Source organism: Poeciliopsis prolifica, unplaced genomic scaffold, assembly GCF_027474105.1.
Source record: "Poeciliopsis prolifica strain line A6 unplaced genomic scaffold, Auburn_PproV2 SCAFFOLD148, whole genome shotgun sequence".
Taxonomy (NCBI): domain Eukaryota; kingdom Metazoa; phylum Chordata; class Actinopteri; order Cyprinodontiformes; family Poeciliidae; genus Poeciliopsis; species Poeciliopsis prolifica.
The window spans coordinates 182,501-204,454 of NW_026562523.1; the positions used below are offsets into that span (position 1 = coordinate 182,501).

The window sequence follows — 21,954 nt, forward strand, 5'->3', positions numbered from 1 at the left end:
GGATGGTTGGTTGGATGGATGTTTGGATGGATGGATGGTTGGATGGATGTTTGGATGGATGTTTCGATGGATGGATGGATGTTTGGATGGATGGATGGTTGGATGGATGGTTGGATGGATGTTTGGATGGATGGATGGATGTTTGGATGGTTGGATGGATGTTTGGATGGATGGATGGTTGGATGGATGTTTGGATGGATGGATGGATGGATGTTTGGATGGATGGATGGTTGGATGGATGGTTGGATGGATGTTTGGATGGATGGTTGGATGGATGTTTGGATGGATGTTTGGATGGATGGATGGATGTTTGGATGGATGGATGTTTGGATGGATGGATGGATGTTTGGATGGATGGATTTTTGGATGGATCGATGGTTGGATGGATGGATGTTTGGATGGATGTTTGGATGGATGGATGTTTGGATGGATGGATGGATGTTTGGATGGATGGATGTTTGGATGGATGGATGGATGGATGGATTTGGATGGATGGATGGATGTTTGGATGGATGGATGTTTGGATGGATGGATGGATGGATGGATGTTTGGATGGATGGATGTTTGGATGGATGTTTGGATGGATGGATGTTTGGATGGATGGATGGATGGATGTTTGGATGGATGTTTGGATGGATGGATGTTTGGATGGATGGATGTTTGGATGGATGGATGGATGTTTGGATGGATGGTTGGATGGATGTTTGGATGGATGGTTGGATGGATGTTTGGATGGATGGATGTTTGGATGGATGGATGGATGGTTGGATGGATGTTTGGATGGATGGATGTTTGGATGGATGGATGGATGGTTGGATGGATGGATGTTGGATGGATGTTTGGATGGATGGATGGATGTTTGGATGGATGGATGGATGGATGTTTGGATGGATGGATGTTGGATGGATGGATGGATGGATGGTTGGATGGATGGATGTTTGGATGGATGGATGGATGGATGTTTGGATGGATGGATGGATGTTTGGATGGATGGATGGATGTTTGGATGGATGGATGGATGGATGTTTGGATGGATGGATGGATGTTTGGATGGATGGATGGATGGATGGATGTTTGGATGGATGGTGGTGAGACAGCAGGTCTTCCTGGAGCGGCGATCCTTCGCCTTGGGACCCAGGCGGTGGCGACGTCTATGAAGGACACCGGCGTCTTTTCCCCGGGAATTGAAGCCTGGCAAATTTTAATAACCACCAGGCGAGCATCTTCATCATCTACATCATGATCTTATTCTTCTTCATCATCATCCCACAAAGCTGCAGGTTCCAGTGCCTCCATTCAGCAACTGGGACCCAAACGACCTTCCTGATTAGATCGATATTCTTTCAGCTCTTTGTCTTCAGCTGGTGTCGGTTTTGTTCTCTATCTGGTTCCCCAACTTCCCTTCCAGACCATCAGCTCTCATTGAGCTTGGAAAGCGTTTCTATGACGTCAGACTTTGTCTTGTTTCAGAGCAGGCGAGGGAACCTGGAGGGAACCTGGAGAGAACCTGGAGGGAACCTGGAGAGAACTGGAGAGAACCTGGAGGAAACCTGGAGAGAACCTGGAGGAACCTGGAGGGAACCAGGAGAGAACCTGGAGGGAACCAGGAGGGAACCTGGAGGGAACCTGGAGGAAACCTGGAGAGAACCTGGAGGAACCAGGAGGGAACCAGGAGAACCTGGAGGGAACCTGGAGGAAACCTGGAGAGAACCTGGAGGGAACCAGGAGGGAACCAGGAGAGAACCTGGAGGGAACCTGGAGAGAACCTGGAGGAACCAGGAGAGAACCTGGAGAGAACCTGGAGGAAACCAGGAGAGAACCTGGAGGGAACCTGGAGAGAACCTGGAGAGAACCTGGAGGAAACCTGGAGAGAACCTTGAGGAACCTGGATCTGTTGCTGCTCCAGCGTCCAGGACAATCCTAACAGGCTTCCGTTACAGCGTTTCTGTTCTGTGAAGCTAGCTCGATGCTAACGCAGTAAGCAGGATGTTCGCTCTTATGTTTAGTCTTAGACATTTTTCTTGTGAGACGTTTCAGACTCACTAAACCCACAGCAGGCAAAACAAGACAAGGCAGCATGAGGAAATCTGAGCTCTGCACACAAACTGATTAGAGGAGCTGCACATGCTGCGCCTTCTTCAGACATCCAAACTCATCTGTTGATTCCTGATTACTTCCTGATTGGTTCCTTGATTGTTCCTGATTGGTTCCAGCTTGGGCGTGTTTAGTTATTTTCATGTTTTCTTTATGAAAGAGACGCCGGAAGCTGGGCCGGTGGAGCTCCAACGTTTTGCCTGGAGAGAGATCCTGGGCTGTTGGGGAAGCTTGATCGAACGCTGGAGGGACTAGGACTTCTCTGGAAGATTGTCGGCCCAATTCGAGGACGTCAAATCGGGCCGATGTCCGGCCCCAATACCTGGACAGACTGGAGTTCATTCCAGGCCTGGAGAAAGAGACCGCCAGGACCATAAACCTGGTGAGACGTTTCCTTATTTCCCTTCATTTTTCGGACACAGACAGATGAATCATTTGGGCCCCATCGTTATTTTTGTGAGTGCATGGATACATTTTTTGAGCAAATAACTGCAGACTTTTTGTTGGATATTTATTGTGATTGAAAGATATATTTCAGAAACTGTTTCAGATTTGGTTTGGTTCAAATGTCGATTAGAACAGCTGATTTATTAAACATAACGTCTCCACCTGCACTTGTAAGCTGACGTGTCTGATCGTTTTTTGAAAATTAATTTCATTCAATTTGCCCTTTCTAGTATTGATTAGGACAGGCTGTTAATATACTAATTTCTAAATAGTTAAAAATAATTGAATTCTCTTAAGCGTTTGCAATCTCCATTTAAACGGGAAACTCTTGCAACAGCTGCCCGGTTCTACGTGTTCTGACCCGCTTCTTTCTGCTGCCGCTGCGCCCGACATTAGCGCTAGCTGCTACCTGTATAGCATTCAGAGTTATTTTAGGCTAGCATAGCTTCGCTAATGCTAACTGCTTTTAGCATCCTGTTAGCATCTTTTCCAGCAGCAGATTGTTTGGAAATGGGCTCTTTTGCACCTCAGCTTCCGCGTTTTTCCGGTACATTAAACATGTCATTTTACAGTAGGTGTTTGCAGGGCTTGCCAAAGCTAACAATTAATGACGTATCGGATTTGTAAGGCGGGATCCAAAGCCCCATCAAGCAAACTAGAAAAAGGTTTTCAGATGTACGTCTCATCATATATTCATGGATACGAGGGTGAGTATTACTTTAAAGTTCTTAAACTTCGTGGCTAATGTTAGCTTTAGCTTATGCTAATATGCAATATTCTCGGACATTTTACTCATACAATTGTGCTATTTATATATCTAAACATTCTTATTCTTTCTAAGTACAATATTGTATTTATTTTTAAGTGTATAGTTGATTGTGTTTGTTGTCGTTAGTGTCAAACAGAGACCAAGTAACGGGGGAGATCACATCAGGCTTTTGCTTCCGAAGCATGAGAAGCCCCATGACTTAAAAGTAGGGCAGCACTATCATTTTTTTCAGTTTGAGTTCAGCTGAATGTTCAGGTTCAAATTTGTTATTTTGATAAATATAAGGCCGTGTTCCTTAAGGCCTACGTGTTATTTCGTTTTACTACTTGTGCATGTGTAGCCGACTTGAACTCTGCGTTGTGTAATAAAAGGGACCAGCAGACGAAGACTCGGGATGTCTAGCAGGTTCATTCTGTTTGAAACAAAAATAAATCAGTGCAGCGGTCTGGGCTCCGACCTTCCCATACACAGCACACACCTTAAACGACCAAAAATAGAAATAACCAGGTTGGCTTGATAAACTCAACAAATGTCGAAACGGTGGGAATCAAACACCCAATACAGAGCTGCACCAACATAAAACAGTAGAAAACCAATATATAAGATATGTTAAGTTATCAAACATACTTTTTTAAAATATTTTGAATATTTTCACAAACAAACTGATGACAGCTAGTACACTCACCTCTCCCCAGCGCAGTTCGGCGCGAACAGAGGAGTAGCGCGAACACACCGGATGTGATGCAAAACCGGAAACAAGAAAATAAACAGGAAACAAGAAAATAAAAGCTTCTTTACCAAAATAAAATTACAACTCGAAATCGAAGAAAAACAAATATACATAGATAATGAAGATGGATTTGGGATGAAATATAACAATTTTTTTTACATACTTGCTACACATGCTTCTTGTGGGTTTGTGTTTACAGCCTCCTCCAGTTCAGACATATTTAATTAAGAAACCAGAGGTGGGGCGAGTAACCCAAATTTTAAAAAGAAAAGGTTTGTTGCGGTGTTAGCTTAGCTTACCTTGTGTAAAATCGTATGTCATTGTCAGACCCAGCGAACCTTTGTAATCCAAAGGCAGATTGAATTTTTAGTTCTTTAATCTGGTTAGTTACAGCTTTTATTTCTTCTTTTAATTTCTCATTTTCATTTATTGCCATGTCCAGGCTAGCTGGTTCTGGGACAGAGCAATAATCGTGATCAGCATAAGTGCATCACAGCTGCTGGCTGTCAGTCAGGCTCTGGTCTGCTCACTCGTTCCCAAACACTGGCTCTTTCAGGCTGAACTCAGAAGTTGTTCCACTGAAATAACAAAGGGACGGCTCCTTTCTTTACCATTCTTCTCCCACCTGCAGTTTTAGGTTGAAAAAGCTGATCTGGAGGGAAGTGAAGGCTGAAAACTTTGCTATGAGCTGTTAGCTTGAATTTGACTCCGCAAATATTTATAAGCCACCGTCTTTTTACCTCAGGATGTTTCGGAAATCCGTGAAAACTTAAAAGGCCGTTATGTTTGGAGGACGTTATGCACCGTGGAACACAACAGTGTTCGTGGTATTGCTTAAATTGCTTTTGAAATATGACTTTGTCTTTCCTTCCGGTCATGGTCGGTTACGTTAACCGTAAAGCGGAAAAAAAATAGCCGCATATGCGCATGCGGATGTGACGTCAGCGCGGCAGGTGCAAAGAGCCCATATGAACGGGAGCAGCAGCTTCATCACTGCTGCTAGCAGATGTAGCTGTGCGTCAGCTTTATGGTCGTACCAGAAACACAAGAATAGAAAGGTTCCACTTTGGTGTTTTGTCTGTCAAGGAACAAACTAGATTGATTTGGGTCCATAGTTTATTGGGTCAAAATGCCACCTGGTTCTCTACACAGTAACAATAATCTGCACAAACAGTTTTAGTTTTTTATTCTTTAACTTTTTGTTTGTTTCTTTTATCATTATTTCTGCATCACACGGCTGCGTGGACTCCGGCGCAACCCAGTCAGGTTCTGTTCCTGGTTCCTGCACAGAACCGACGCCTGAAGTGTTCAGAGACCTGGTCCTACTGAACAGAACCGCCTGCTGACCCGGTTCTCTACCAGGTCCAGTTTCCTTCAGCAGGACTTTTTCCTTCCTGATTGGCTGGAAACTCTTTCTGGTTCTGAACTGGTTCCATTTCAGAACCGCTCTGAGCCAGGCCCGATTCTGCTCCTCCTCCCGCCTCATCCAATCCACGGCACCAGCGGGAACAAAACCGGGATCTGGACCCGCTCTCCCGCTGACAATCTGTTTACCTCTGGGTAAACAGGTTCTGTTTCTGAGCTGGGCCAGAACAGCCTGTGGGAAACCGGGCCGGTCCAGAATCCCGGCGTCTCCTCCGTAAACATGCTGCTGTCGGTTCTGGAGCCGCCGGGTCAGGACGAACCGGTACGGAGCCAGAAGGATGATGACTGCAGCGAATGTCACTTCCTGTTTGACTAGATGAACTCTGAGTGGAACCAGGGCAACAAGGTTCGCTAATTTAACCCCCGCCCCCAGCCGGTTATTTGCACCCCAGCACGTCATTTGCCCCACAGCTCGTCGCCCCCACTGCTGCGCGTGCTTGCCCTTTCTCGCGGTGCAGTCGCAGCATCTCCAGGACGCTGCGGGCGTAGGCGTCCCTCAGGTTGGCTCTGCCCCCAGTGGGGTCGGCTCCGCCCCCCAGCGAGCCGCGGGTCAGCCTCCGGAGTGTGTCGGCGTGGCGCAGCGCGGCCTCCCGGACCTTCAGGGTGAAGTAGCAGGCGGAGAAGCGGTCGTTGATGATGGCGATGGGCAGCGCCAGATCAGGATGCCAGACAGGATGCAGAGGAAGGCCAGCGTCTTCCCTGCCGCCGAGTCGGGACGCACGTCGCCGTAGCCCACCGTGGTCATGGAGGTGGTGGCCCACCACCAGGCGGCCGGCACGCTGGTGAAGGTGGAAGCCGGGAGGTCGTGCTCCAGGGCGAACACCAGGGCGGCAAAGATGGAGATTCCCACGCCGAGGAAGAGGAGCAACACGCCGACTTCCTCATAACACTGAGCGATGGTCATTCCCAGAGAGCGCAGGCCTGCAGGGGGAGAAGGACCAGTTCATTCAGGAACTGTTCAGAGAAAAGAACCAGTTCATTCAGGAACTGTTCAGAGAAAAGAACCAGTTCATTCAGGAACTGTTCAGAGAAAAGAACCAGTTCATTCAGGAACTGTTCAGAGAAAAGAACCAGTTCATTCAGGAACTGTTCAGAGAAAAGAACCAGTTCATTCAGGAACTGTTCAGAGAAAAGAACCAGTTCATTCAGAAACTGTTTACATAAAGGAACCAGTTCATTCAGGAACTGTTCAGAGAAAAGAACCAGTTCATTCAGGAACTGTTCAGAGAAAAGAACTGGTTCATTGGGGAACTGTTCAGAGAAAAGAACCAGTTCATTCAGGAACTGTTCAGAGAAAAGAACCAGTTCATTCAGGAACTGTTTACATAAAGGAACCAGTTCATTCAGGAACTGTTCAGAGAAAAGAACCAGTACATTCAGGAACTGTTCAGAGAAAAGAACCAGTTCATTCAGGAACTGTTCAGAGAAAAGAACCAGTTCATTCAGGAACTGTTCAGAGAAAAACCAGTTCATTCAGGAACTGTTTACATAAAGGAACCAGTTCATTCAGGAACTGTTCAGAGAAAGAACCAGTTCATTCAGGAACTGTTCAGAGAAAAGAACTGGTTCATTGGGGAACTGTTCAGAGAAAAGAACCAGTTCATTCAGGAACTGTTCAGAGAAAGAACCAGTTCATTCAGGAACTGTTTACATAAAGGAACCAGTTCATTCAGGAACTGTTCAGAGAAAAGAACCAGTACATTCAGGAACTGTTCAGAGAAAAGAACCAGTTCATTCGGAACTGTTCAGAGAAAAGAACCAGTTCATTCAGGAACTGTTTACATAAAGGAACCAGTTCATTCAGGAACTGTTCAGAGAAAAGAACCAGTTCATTCAGGAACTGTTTACATAAAGGAACCAGTTTCATTCAGGAACTGTTCAGAGAAAAGAACCAGTTCATTCAGGAACTGTTCAGAGAAAAGAACCAGTTCATTCAGGAACTGTTCAGAGAAAAGAACCAGTTCATTCAGGAACTGTTCAGAGAAAAGAACCAGTTCATTCAGGAACTGTTCAGAGAAAAGAACCAGTTCATTCAGGAACTGTTTACATAAAGGAACCAGTTCATTCAGGAACTGTTCAGAGAAAAGAACCAGTTCATTCAGGAACTGTTCAGAGAAAAGAACTGGTTCATTGGGAACTGTTCAGAGAAAAGAACCAGTTCATTCAGGAACTGTTCAGAGAAAAGAACCAGTTCATTCAGGAACTGTTCAAAGAAAAGAACCAGTTTCATTCAGGAACTGTTTACATAAAGGAACCAGTTCATTCAGGAACTGTTCAGAGAAAAGAACCAGTACATTCAGGAACTGTTCAGAGAAAAGAACCAGTTCATTCAGGAACTGTTCAGAGAAAAGAACCAGTTCATTCAGGAACTGTTTACATAAAGGAACCAGTTCATTCAGGAACTGTTCAGAGAAAAGAACCAGTTCATTCAGGAACTGTTTACATAAAGGAACCAGTTCATTCAGGAACTGTTCAGAGAAAAGAACCAGTTCATTCAGGAACTGTTTCAGAGAAAAGAACCAGTTCATTCAGGAACTGTTTACATGAAGGAACCAGTTTCATTCAGGAACTGTTCAGAGAAAAGAACCGGTTCATTGGGGAACTGTTCAGAGAAAAGAACCAGTTCATTCAGGAACTGTTTATATAAAGGAACCATTCATTCAGGAACTGTTCAGAGAAAAGAACCGGTTCATTGGGGAACTGTTCAGAGAAAAGAACCAGTTCATTCAGGAACTGTTTACATGAAGGAACCAGTTCATTCAGGAACTGTTCAGAGAAAAGAACCAGTTCATTCAGGAACTGTTCAGAGAAAAGAACCAGTTCATTCAGGAACTGTTTACATAAAGGAACCAGTTCATTCAGGAACTGTTCAGAGAAAAGAACCAGTTCATTCAGGAACTGTTCAGAGAAAAGAACTGGTTCATTGGGGAACTGTTCAGAGAAAAGAACCAGTTCATTCAGGAACTGTTCAGAGAAAAGAACCAGTTCATTCAGGAACTGTTCAAAGAAAAGAACCAGTTCATTCAGGAACTGTTTACATAAAGGAACCAGTTCATTCAGGAACTGTTCAGAGAAAAGAACCAGTACATTCAGGAACTGTTCAGAGAAAAGAACCAGTTCATTCAGGAACTGTTCAGAGAAAAGAACCAGTTCATTCAGGAACTGTTTACATAAAGGAACCAGTTCATTCAGGAACTGTTCAGAGAAAAGAACCAGTTCATTCAGGAACTGTTCAGAGAAAAGAACCAGTTCATTCAGGAACTGTTTACATAAAGGAACCAGTTCATTCAGGAACTGTTCAGAGAAAAGAACCAGTTCATTCAGGAACTGTTCAGAGAAAAGAACCGGTTCATTGGGGAACTGTTCAGAGAAAGAACCAGTTCATTCAGGAACTGTTTACATGAAGGAACCAGTTCATTCAGGAACTGTTCAGAGAAAAGAACCAGTTCATTCAGGAACTGTTCAGAGAAAAGAACCAGTTCATTCAGGAACTGTTTACATAAAGGAACCATTCATTCAGGAACTGTTCAGAGAAAAGAACCAGTTCATTCAGGAACTGTTCAGAGAAAAGAACCAGTTCATTCAGGAACTGTTCAGAGAAAAGAACCAGTTCATTTAGGAACTGTTTACATAAAGGAACCAGTTCATTCAGGAACTGTTCAGAGAAAAGAACCAGTTCATTCAGGAACTGTTCAGAGAAAAGAACCAGTTCATTCAGGAACTGTTCAGAGAAAAGAACCAGTTCATTTAGGAACTGTTTACATAAAGGAACCAGTTCATTCAGAACTGTTCAGAGAAAAGAACCAGTTCATTCAGGAACTGTTTACATAAAGGAACCAGTTCATTCAGGAACTGTTCAGAGAAAAGAACCAGTTCATTCAGGAACTGTTCAGAGAAAAGAACCGGTTTTCATTGGGGAACTGTTCAGAGAAAAGAACCAGTTCATTCAGGAACTGTTTACATAAAGGAACCAGTTCATTCAGGAACTGTTCAGAGAAAAGAACCAGTTTCATTCAGGAACTGTTTACATAAAAGAACCAGTTCATTCAGGAACTGTTCAGAGAAAAGAACCAGTTCATTCAGGAACTGTTCAGAGAAAAGAACCAGTTCATTCGGGAACTGTTTACATAAGGAACCAGTTCATTCAGGAACTGTTCAGAGAAAAGAACCAGTTCATTGGGGAACTGAATGATGGTCTTTCCCAGAGACCAGGATTTGGAGAGAGAGGATAAAGAACTGGTTCAGCCCTGAACCTTTTCCTGATCCTGTTCAGAAAGGACAGGATCAGGATAAAGATAAAGACTGTGTTGCTCTGATCTGCCTTCAGGACATTCATCCTGTTTCTTGAGTAAAGATGTTGTTGACGTCACTTTAGTTACTGGTGCTGGTTCTGGTTATTCTGGGTTCCTGCTCCAGTTTCCTCTGCTTCCTGCATTATTCATGAGTGATCGGAGAGGCTTCTTCAGCTCATGGAGTCTTTGCTAATATCAGACGTTGAATCCGTGTTTTCTCTGCCAGCTGCTTTCTCTTCACATCAGGAGGGAATGGGGGAGTCAGGGGGACCTGTGATTGGTCCTCACGCCTCGCCGCATTACGCTGCTCTTTGTCGGCTGTGGTTTCAAAAACAGGAAACAGCCAGTTTGTTCAGGAATATTTAGGACACAACAAGCAGCCAGGCTGAGAAAAGCTGCATGGAACTCATGTTTAGTAATGATGTAGCCGCTCTGGGCAATGTGTTGACCCGCTGGTTGCTCTTTGTGCGGCAAATGAAGGGAATCTGTGATTGGATGAACAGACACAGAGCGCTGCCAGGACCAGCTCCACTGTGAACGCACACACCACACGTTGAGCATGCGCTCGCACCAGACTGACGGCCCAGAGCAAACCGTGACGATAACTGCCTTATAGTCACTCTGGTAGGTTGGCATTGAGCGATCAAGCAGTCAGGCTTTGATACTTGGTGCAGTATTCTCCAAAAAGTCGATCTTCACAGAGGGGCCATTAAATGCCGCTACAGGGGAACCTGCTCTGCACAACCTCCTTCCTACTGGGAAGGTATTATGTTTTAGTTTGTTTCTCTGGGGAAACGCTGACAGAGTCCATGCTCTGGACTGGCCATGGCAAAGTCCCGACTGCAGCACCACAGAAAACAGATCGAGTCAGAGTGAACAGGTGAAGCAGGAAGCCTTAAAACTCCACCCAGTAAGACTGGGATGAGCTAAGGTCCCAGTAAACCTTGCAGAAGGAAACCCAGAACATCTGACCCAAATCAGTTCTATTAAGCTTTAATGGTTGAGAGAAAGAGTTGAGGTGTACTTTCTAGTGAAGCGTTTACCTGTGGAGTGTCGACCCAGCTTCAGCATGCGCAGGATCCGGAGGAGGCGCAGCACCTGGACCACCCGGCCCACGTTCTCCAGCTCGGTGGAGCCGCCATGGAGGCTCTCCACTGCCAGCGTCACATAGAAGGGCAGGATGGCCAGCAGGTCGATCACGTTGGGGATGCTTCGACTGAACCGGCACTTGTCCCGGACGCAGGCGAAGCGCAGCACCAGCTCACCTGTGAACCACAGGACGCACACGTACTCCACGCCGTCGAGCAGCCGCGGCCCGCTGGCGCCGAGCCAGCTCACGCCGAAGTCCTGGTCCAGGTCCAGAGAGATCAGCACCATGTTGACGACTGACAGCACCACGAAGAAGATGGAGAGGGAGCCAAAAGTTCGGGCGGCGCGACGATTCCGGTCTCTCCAGAATGTCCCAGAGACGCCGACGCAGGCCTGGACAGAGCGTACCTACAAAGTCCTCCTCTTCTTCATCAGTCTCAAACTCCTGCTGGACATCCAGGGACTCTTTCTGCTCCTTGCGGCGGTAGTAGCGTTCTCGGCAGCAGGAGTCGATGCGGAGTTCGTCGATGCCCCAGTACTCGATCTCCTGGAGGAAGGAGATCTCACACAGCTCCTCCATGACATGAAGGTGACCCGTCTGGTAGAAGTTCATCACATACCTGGACCAAGCAAAGAAATGAATGAAACAAAGCCTGAACAGCCTGACGTTTCTGGAACATGAGAAAGGTGGTGGACCTGAAACCAGATCAGCCCTGACTGGATGTTTCCTCCTCTCCACAGACATCAGGGGCATAAAACTCTGCGCGGTTTTCACTAAAACAAATTTAGAAAAGACTCAAGATGTCTGAAGCCGAGCTGCGATCAGACTTGCTTCATGATTTGCTGCTCCGCCCGTCGCCTCCATCAATACATATTCATGTCATTTGGTATAAATACTGTTTAGGAATTAAAAAGAGGAATAACTTGATTTAGCTCTTTAATTAATTCTTCTTTGTCCCGAATTCTTGTGTCTGTATAAATGTGCAGGGAGAAAGAGCAATCATACGACGTCAGACTTCAGATATCCAGAGTTTTATCCAGAGAAAATCAATCCAAGAAGAATGTTGCAATAAGCATCTCACCTAGATCATCAAAAGTCCAAGACATGACAAAACAGAAACAATTAACTGAGTAAAAGGGAAACAGAACAAACAAAAGATGCATCTTCTGGGAAACTCTCACTCAGCACAAGAGATTCGGACTTCAGCTCTAAACAAACCATTTTATAATAATGTGTATTCTCCTCATTTAAATATATGCATTAGGAGGTGTGTTTTCCTTTGTGTGGGCCTTCCCATTGATTTTATTACCTCCTGCTAAAGAACCCAAAGGCAGATATATGGATCGTCCAACTGGGTCTCTGCCGTACCAGGCGTCTCCTGCAACTCTCCCTGAGCTAATTTACGACCTCTGTCTGTTTTAGTTTTCTGCCTCAAATGATTCCACAAGAAAGTAGTTTGTATTTTTAACCAAGCTTGCACAAAATGTAATGCTAAATAATGACTATAAGTTTGGATCTAAGAAGTAACTAATTCAAAACATGCTTAAAGAAATATAGTTAATTCTAATATAGATAAAATTATTTATGAAAAGTTTTAAGATCCTAGTGAACTTTTGAACCATGCTAAGGAATTTGTTAACTGCCTGGCAGACAGACTCCCTGTCTAAAGAGATTCTAGGCTGTTTTCTGTAGAATCCTCCCTAAGAATTTATATAAGTTCAGAGTCAGATTCAGTTGTTTTAGTTTGGATCTTTATCTAAATTTATATGAACATAGAGTGTACTTTAGCTTTCTATGGTATATTTCATATGTATCAAAACTATCCTGTGCAGTATTGTGCTAATTTAAAATATTATTTCAACACTGGTCAGAAGTCTGCAGCCGTAACCATGGCAACGGCCTTGTTGTACCAGGTAAGTATCTGTAACAATAATAATAATCTATTTATTTAAAGGTGCTTTCAGGGCACAGAAGGGCCTGGTACCGGTACCGGTCCAGTGACGTTCGGTGAGCTTTAGGTAGAAAAAGTTTACTTGGCTGCTGCACATTTTCACAGCAGGTCAAAGCTTTCAAAGCAGATTTATTTATATTATTTTTATATTTCACGCCAAATACATTTTAATTTTTGATGTAAAATATGGCGCCACACATTTTATTGTGCACACGGCGTTTAGACCCGAGGAGCTGGGTCATCACGCGGCGCTTTGTCAGGCTGATCTGACGGCAGAACGACAGGAATAAAGCCCTAAGGGAGACTTTCAGTTTTGAAAGGTAGTCTAAGCATCCAGTCCTGGTCCTGGCGGGCTGCTGTCCTGCAGCTCTTGGACGCCTCCCTGGAGGTCGTCTCCCTGGAGGTCGTCTCCCTGGAGGTCGTCTCCCTGGAGGTCGTCTCCCTGGAGGTCGTCTCCCTGGAGGTCGTCTCCCTGGAGGTCGCCTCCCTGGAGGTCGTCTCCCTGGAGGTCGTCTCCCTGGAGGTCGTCTCCCTGGAGGTCGCCTCCCTGGAGGTCGCCTCCCTGGAGGTCGTCTCCCTGGAGGTCGTCTCCCTGGAGGTCGTCTCCCTGGAGGTCGCCTCCCTGGAGGTCGTCTCCCTGCAGGTCGTCTCCCTGGAGGTCGTCTCCCTGGAGGTCGTCTCCCTGGAGGTCGCCTCCCTGGAGGTCGTCTCCCTGCAGGTCGTCTCCCTGGAGGTCGTCTCCCTGGAGGTCGTCTCCCTGGAGGTCGCCTCCCTGGAGGTCGCCTCCCTGGAGGTCGTCTCCCTGGAGGTCGTCTCCCTGGAGGTCGTCTCCCTGGAGGTCGCCTCCCTGGAGGTCGCCTCCCTGGAGGTCGTCTCCCTGGAGGTCGTCTCCCTGGAGGTCGCCTCCCTGGAGGTCGTCTCCCTGCAGGTCGCCTCCCTGGAGGTCGTCTCCCTGGAGTCGTCTCCCTGGAGGTCGCCTCCCTGGAGGTCGCCTCCCTGGAGGTCGCCTCCCTGGAGGTCGTCTCCCTGGAGGTCGTCTCCCTGGAGGTCGTCTCCCTGGAGGTCGTCTCCCTGGAGGTCGCCTCCCTGGAGGTCGTCTCCCTGGAGGTCGTCTCCCTGCAGGTCGTCTCCCTGGAGGTCGCCTCCCTGGAGGTCGCCTCCCTGGAGGTCGTCTCCCTGGAGGTCGCCTCCCTGGAGGTCGCCTCCCTGGAGGTCGCCTCCCTGGAGGTCGTCTCCCTGGAGGTCGTCTCCCTGGAGGTCGTCTCCCTGGAGGTCGTCTCCCTGGAGGTCGCCTCCCTGGAGGTCGCCTCCCTGGAGGTCGTCTCCCTGGAGGTCGCCTCCCTGGAGGTCGCCTCCCTGGAGGTCGTCTCCCTGCAGGTCGTCTCCCTGGAGGTCGCCTCCCTGGAGGTCGCCTCCCTGGAGGTCGCCTCCCTGGAGGTCGCCTCCCTGGAGGTCGCCTCCCTGGAGGTCGTCTCCCTGGAGGTCGCCTCCCTGGAGGTCGCCTCCCTGGAGGTCGTCTCCCTGGAGGTCGTCTCCCTGGAGGTCGTCTCCCTGGAGGTCGCCTCCCTGGAGGTCGCCTCCCTGGAGGTCGTCTCCCTGCAGGTCGCCTCCCTGCAGGTCGCCTCCCTGCAGGTCGTCTCCCTGGAGGTCGCCTCCCTGCAGGTCGTCTCCCTGGAGGTCGCCTCCCTGGAGGTCGCCTCCCTGGAGGTCGCCTCCCTGGAGGTCGTCTCCCTGGAGGTCGCCTCCCTGGAGGTCGCCTCCCTGGAGGTCGTCTCCCTGGAGGTCCTCCCTGGAGGTCGTCTCCCTGGAGGTCGTCTCCCTGGAGGTCGCCTCCCTGGAGGTCGCCTCCCTGGAGGTCGCCTCCCTGGAGGTCGCCTCCCTGGAGGTCGCCTCCCTGGAGGTCGCCTCCCTGGAGGTCGTCTCCCTGGAGGTCGCCTCCCTGGAGGTCGCCTCCCTGGAGGTCGTCTCCCTGGAGGTCGCCTCCCTGGAGGTCGCCTCCCTGGAGGTCGTCTCCCTGCAGGTCGCCTCCCTGCAGGTCGTCTCCCTGGAGGTCGCCTCCCTGCAGGTCGTCTCCCTGGAGGTCGCCTCCCTGGAGGTCGCCTCCCTGCAGGTCGCCTCCCTGGAGGTCGCCTCCCTGCAGGTCGCCTCCCTGGAGGTCGCCTCCCTGCAGGTCGCCTCCCTGGAGGTCGCCTCCCTGGAGGTCGCCTCCCTGGAGGTCGCCTCCCTGCAGGTCGCCTCCCTGGAGGTCGCCTCCCTGCAGGTCGTCTCCCCCTGGAGGTCGCCTCCCTGCAGGTCGCCTCCCTGGAGGTCGCCTCCCTGCAGGTCGCCTCCCTGGAGGTCGCCTCCCTGCAGGTCGCCCCCTGGAGGTCGCCTCCCTGCAGGTCGCCTCCCTGGAGGTCGTCTCCCTGGAGGTCGCCTCCCTGCAGGTCGCCTCCCTGGAGGTCGCCTCCCTGGAGGTCGCCTCCCTGGAGGTCGCCTCCCTGCAGGTCGCCTCCCTGGAGGTCGCCTCCCTGGAGGTCGCCTCCCTGCAGGTCGCCTCCCTGCAGGTCGTCTCCCTGGAGGTCGCCTCCCTGCAGGTCGCCTCCCTGGAGGTCGCCTCCAGAGTAACGACCTCATTATTTGACTCAGGTGTGTTGAAATGGAGACGTATCTAAAAGTTGCAGGACGGCGGCCCCCCTGACTTGGGCTAAAGGTCAAAGGAATGCTGCATGATGATGGCTGTTTTGAGTGCAGAGGAAAACCTACTGGAAGGTTTGGGAGCTTCTGTCGAAGAAGAATTCATTCAGGAGGAAGTCTGCGTCATCGCAGAGCTCCAGCGCAGCGTCTCGACCGCAGCAGACCAGCTTCCCCAGGCGAGTCTCTGGGTGGACGCCAGCAGCTCCTGGGACAGGACGTAGCGACTCCCCCCGACATTGACGACCAGAGCGTCAAGCGGGTCCCTCACGCACGGCGCCGGCGTCTCGCTGAAGACGCTGGAGTTCAAAGACAGCAGGGAGGCGGCGTCAGCGAACGCCTCCAGGCCCGCCATGGAGGACGAGGCGGCAGCTGGAGAAAAGGAGACAGGACACATCTGGGTCAGAAGCGCTCTGGTCACTGATGTCTGGGGAACATCTGGATCTGACAGGAACAGATGCTGGGGGCGAGAGAGGGAAGGAGAGAGAGAGCGACCGTGGGGTTTCTGATTTCAACAACATGGGCAGCTGCCCAGGGCGGCAGGAGGAGGGGCCTCCCTCACAATGCTTCTTTGATGCTCTGTCAGTCAAGAGGTGGCGCCCCCTTGTGTTGAGGTCACATGACTGGATTTTGATTGGCTTAGAGGACTCACTGCAGACATGCCCTGAAGTCCCGCCCCTGGCCTTTCTGCAACCAATGAGAGGACAGAGTCAGGATGCTGTCATTCTGTTGCTGTTCCAACTCTCAGCCACTAGGGGAGGCTGTTTGCGCTAACGGAGACACTCATATCAAGCGTCTGTGGAGAGAGGTTCTGGCTCCTGGATCGGCCCGGTCCAGTTTGGTTCGCTTCAGTTCGGTCCAATCTGGTCTTCTGGGTTCTGGTTCTAATCAGAACCAGGTTCTGGTGTTTAATGCGTCCTCTCCTTTTGCCATCGGGACTCAGAGGAAAGAAACCTAACCTGTTGAACCCGACCCCATCAGAACCGTCACTACTGCTGAGAGGTCAGCTGCCCATCCCGTCTGAACCGCCAGAACCTCCAGGAGCATGAAGATGAGAACCAGAACCAGAACCAGAACCAGCAGACTCTGACCTGGTTTCCGTGGAGTCGCTGTCGGATCGTCTGCTGGAAACTTTCCTCACTTGGAGACGAAGAACGCTGCAGCAGCCGGAGCTTCTGACGGGCCTGCCGGGTCGGCGGGTCCAGCAGCTTCTGCTTTCCGCTCAGGTTGGCGCTGCAGTTTGAAGGAGGAGGAAGACGAGGAGGAGGAGGGAGAGGATGATGAAGAGGAGGAGGAGCATCCTCCTCCTCTTCCTCCTGGTCCTATTTCTGTTCCTTTGCTTTATTTTTAGATCCTTCTCTTCCTGAGCTGCTCATGATTTCCTCTGGGTCCAGGTTCTGCCTCTGAACCGGGTCGGCTCTGACCCAAACCCAGTTCCACACACAGAACCCTGGAGAAGCCGTCCCGGTTCACTCATCCCAACGTTTCTGATCCATCATTGGTTGAAGGATCAGAACCATTTTAACCAAACTGAACCGCGACAGAGCGCCAATCAGAACCACCGGTCCAAAACTGAACAGCAGGAAGTCCTGGAGTCACAACAGACATTTTATAAAGTTAGAACTGAACCAGAACCAGAACCAGTCAGACCAATCGCCCGTCTTGCACGAGCTGCTATTATCTCCTGTTGCTAGGAAACAAACTGGTTTCCAGTCCATCTTGATGGCGGCTGCTCCACATTCTGAGCTCTGGCTCTGCAGCGCCACCTTGTGTCAGGCTGAAGCGGTGAATGGCTGAATGCAGCTTTTATTTCATTCATGCTTTCATTGGTTCAGCCATGATGTTCCCCTGGTTCTGACGAACTGGGTCAGAACCACACAGTCACAGCGGTTAAGCTCAGCCCACAGATTATAATAGATAAGAGAGATGGCGCCATCTGGTGGAGAACCATGGCAATATAACCATTTATTATTGAGCCTTTATTTTAATCGTGAAAAAGTCACTTATAAAAACGTTTATAAGTGACTCATATATTAGAAGTTTGTAAAATAAATCAACACAAACGGGAAATTAAAGCAGCAATTTGTAGAACAGATCGTCGCCCTGTAAAAGTTCACGAGCAGCCGTGAAGAAACTGAGACGGGCTGGACTTTCCTCACGGCTGCTCCTGAACTTTTACAGGGCGACGATCGAGAGCGTCCTCTGCCTCAACGTGACTGTGTGGTATGGTAGCTGCACAGCACTGGAGAGGAAACAACTGACACGGGTGGTGAGAACAGCACAAGGCATTGTGGGATGCCCCCTCCCGGACCTGGACTCTATTTACATAGGCCGGGTCAAGAAGAGAGCTGGATCCATAGCCATGGATTCCAGCCACCCGGGCCACAGACTGTTTGTGCCGCTGCCATCAGGCCAGCGGTTCAGGAATATACGGACTACAACAAACAGACTGAGAAACAGTTTCTTCCCCAGCCGTCAGAGCCATTACTCCCTGCCGCCCCCTCCCACACATATCATAACCTCACATACACCCCCACCCCCACACAGCCATATTGTTCTGCACTTGCACTGTCACATCATCTGCACTTTACCATAATTGGACCTGCTGCTTCTTCTTTGGTGTGGTTGAGTGCCTTTAGTTCATTTTAGTTGTATATAATATTATTATTATTATTATTGGTGTTTGTTTATTTTATATTGTATATATTTGACTTTTTGCACGGGAGTTGCAATAGAAATTTTGTTGAATCCTGTTCAATGACAATAAATGCTATTCTATTCTTCTATTCTATTCTATAAATCAATTGCTCTGAGATCTGTCAGATGCATTGATCTGATCTGAGTTCAATTTAAAAAAGTATGGAAGCCCATTCAAGCTTTGCTTTTGAGATATTGGAGTAAGCATCCTGGCTGATTTTTATCTAATAAAAGTGACTTTAAAACAAAAATTCTGACTTCCTGTTGGGCTTTAATTGTTTCTCTTGCATGGCGGAAACGGCTGCCGTGGAGTTCTGTGTGTGAAATCTACCCACTCTAGCTCTATCTGTCTGTAGGTTTTTTCCTGGATGTATCCGCTGACTGTATCTTCAGGTGTGTTGGTCACAGTTTATTCTTCAAGGTGGAAAACTGGAAACAAAACAAACGTTTCGGATCCAGTTTTCTAAACAGAATGTGGAGAAGATTAAAGAGGACAAAGTGCTTTATTAGGAGAAATATTGTTGAGAATTTTGAAATTAACTCATTTGTTTTGATCATTAAAACTGATAAATATTTGACAAAGCTTTCTAATCATCAATAATGTAGGACACATATGTCAAAGTCAAGGTGCGCAGGCCGGATCCGGCCCGCAAATTAATCATCTGTGGCCCCAGGATGATATTTAATTACTATTAGAACCGGCCCGCGGGCCACAGGCCACAGCGACTCGCTGGCGTTTTGCACGTGTAACCGGGTTCTGCTTCACGCCGCTGTACCAGGCCGACCCAAGTAACCCCTGGACTCTGCGTTGTGTAGATGTTTAATGAAGACCAGGAGTTCTGGGTGAACAGGCAGTTTATTTCCTGAATGAGAACAGATCGGGTTGGAATCAATGCAACGGCTCAGCTTCCCTCAGCACACTACAACAGAGCATCACGTTGACTTTAACTTAGCACAGAAAGTGTTTTACAATGTTATCAAAACTAAAAGTGCAAAATTGATGCCAGGCACACAAATCATAAATAGTAGTTGCACACTATTGATGTAAGTTATGAAGAATAATATTTTATGTGTTTCTAACACTTTTCCGTGCTGAGGAATGAAACTCACCTCTATTGCAGCTTCCATAGACTGGCACTGATTACAGCAGCATATAACCAGCCACACAGAGAGGAGGCGCTATTTCCCATTGCACTGATAATATATAAAGCAAGTGGGATTCTACAACATAAACTCTGTTACACACGCACCAACACTACATTTCCCACAATGCATCGGTAGCCCGCGACGTCACTGCAGCACAAGCGGCTTCATAGTTCATCAGCATTCAGAGCAGAGATCAACTTTCAGGTTCCCTCCTCAAAATGGCTGAACGCGTAGAGACGCTGAGAACAGGGTTCATGTTCACGGAGGTAAAGGCCAACCTGTGTGCAGTGACGTCAGTAACGCGTCACTGACGTTTTTATATCAAATCAGGTAGTCAGACTGCAGTTACTTATTGAAATCACTTTGCGTTTACTATTTTGTCATTTTTCCGCGGCTTGGGGAGTATGCGACAGAAACAATGAGGGAGACGCATTTTGTCACTGGAAAAACAGGAACTATGTTGAGTTTCGCTCACCAAGTCAGATTATTATAAGCGGCTTGGAGCTTGGTTTTTAAAGTCGCTTGTAGATTTAATGAGTCGCTTTTTATGGGCTTAATAAGCGACATAAACCCAGAATTTGTCTGACATCCAGTCAGTTTTAGTCAGACTCATAATCCGTCCCGCTTGTCTTTGTTCATGTCAAGTTAATATTTTACCTCTGAATGACGTCAAGCTTCGCGTTGCGCTCCAGAAAACTGCAAACAGCGCAATAAACATCAAAACAAGTCCGTAAAGTTGTGTAAATTATAATTATTAATATAAGTGTCACTAATCTGTGCAGCCATCTGAGTTGCAGAGCAGCAGGGGGCCCTCTGTGCGCTGTGACAACAAACGCAGGGCCGTAACGCAGGGCTGGCTTTGGGGGTCTAAACCCTATTGATAGTTTTCCAGACAATAGAAACACAAGAACATGCGCAAATTACTAACGTTTTTTGAACTATTGTAACCATTAAACAATCTCTCCTTCAGTTCAACCATATAAGTGGAGACACATTGTTGATGTAATCATTATAAAATAACTTGCAATTAATTATTGGGAAAGATCAATGTGATGTTCACAGGCAGCTGTTAGCATTTGCTGACAGTAACTAAAATAGTTACTTTTAACGTAAATTAATTACTTTCCACATCAAGTAATCAGTAATCTAACTGTTACTTTTTTCAAGAAGTAATCAGTAATCTGATAAAAGTAACTTTGCCATCACTGCCTGTGTGTTTCTGTGTGGAGAAAGTTTGGCTGTAATGAAAGAATATAATCTATCAAACTTCTCAGAAACACACAAAGACAAGAATATGAACGTCGTAGAGCAGCACAATAATGCAGTTTCAGTTTATACTGCATGCTCTTTAATTTATGTATTTATCTTGACATTAAGAAACATATTGAGTTTTTCAAAACTATACATTTTTTTCTGTTTGCTTGTTGAAAATGTTTTTCCTTGAGGTTATCGACAGTCATAATAAAATATTGCTCATCAGAGAGAGACCTGCAGTGAAGAAGGTGAGAGTATGGCCTGAGGGCGCCATGTCTGCACTGCAGGACTGTTTTGAGTGCACTGAATGGGGCATCTTCAAGGAAGCAGCAAACAAAAAACAAGCGCACCAACGTGGAGGAGTACGCTGCATCTGTATCCGACTATATCAGTTGGTGCATGGAAAAGAGACAGCAACAAAAACAATAGTCACTCGGGCAAACCAAAACCTTGGATGACCAAGGAGGTGGGAACGAAGCTGAGAGAACGCAATGCTGCTTTCAGATCTGGTGATGCTGCGGCTCTCAGGTCTGCGAGGGTCAACCTGAACCGGACCATCAGAGACGCTAAGCGAGCCCACAGCCGGAAAATCCAGGGTCTCTTCCAGGACTCCAACAACACCAGGAAACTGTGGCAGGGCATCCAGTCTATCACAGACTACAAACCCACACCCCATCCTGCCAGACCGACACTGGCTTCCTCAACGAGCTCAACAACTTCTTCGGAAGATTTGAGGAGCTGAACAACAACCCTGCGAGGAAAGCGACGCCACTCCCCGATGAACAGGCGCTCAGACTAGAAACATCAGCAGTGCGGAAGGTTCTGAGGAAGGTCAACGCGCGGAAAGCTGCAGGTCCGGACAACATTCCAGGTCTGCTAATCAAGGAATGCTCGGACCAGCTGGCCCACGTGCTCACCGACATCTTCAACACGTCCCTGGACCAGGCTGTCGTCCCACGGTGCTTCAAGTCTGCCACTGTCCGTCCGGTCCCGAAGTCAACCACCATCACATGCCTTAACGACTTCCGCCCCGTCGCACTGACATCCACCATCATGAAGTGCTTCGAAAGACTTGTTAAGGACCACATCATCTCCACGCTCCCCCCATCACACGACCCTTTCCAGTTTGCATACCAGTCCAAGCGCAGTGCTGAGGATGCAGTCTCCACTGCTCTCCACCTGAGCCTGGAGCATCTGGAGGAGAAGAACACCCACGTGCGGATGCTGTTCCTGGACTTCAGCTCAGCGTTCAACACCATCATCCCCCAAGACCTGGTGGGCAAACTGGGCCCCTTAGGAATTAACACCCCCCTCTGCAACTGGCTACTGGACTTCCTCACTGACAGAACCCAGGCTGTCAGAATGGAGAACAACACCTCCGATGTC

The 21,954-nt window shown here is 48.2% G+C and overlaps 1 protein-coding gene across 1 annotated transcript; it reads right to left on the bottom strand.

Annotated features, from left to right (window-relative positions):
- Positions 1-5,031: 5,031 nt before the first annotated feature.
- LOC129355827 (potassium voltage-gated channel subfamily V member 1-like) lies at positions 5,032-16,708 on the bottom strand. The gene is given in 8 exon segments (XM_055025439.1): positions 5,032-5,917; positions 5,920-6,123; positions 6,126-6,386; positions 10,801-11,192; positions 11,194-11,466; positions 15,544-15,667; positions 15,670-15,843; positions 16,563-16,708. Coding segments are annotated over 7 exon segments (1,467 nt in total). The 5' UTR covers positions 15,827-15,843; positions 16,563-16,708; the 3' UTR covers positions 5,032-5,861.
- Positions 16,709-21,954: the final 5,246 nt, after the last annotated feature.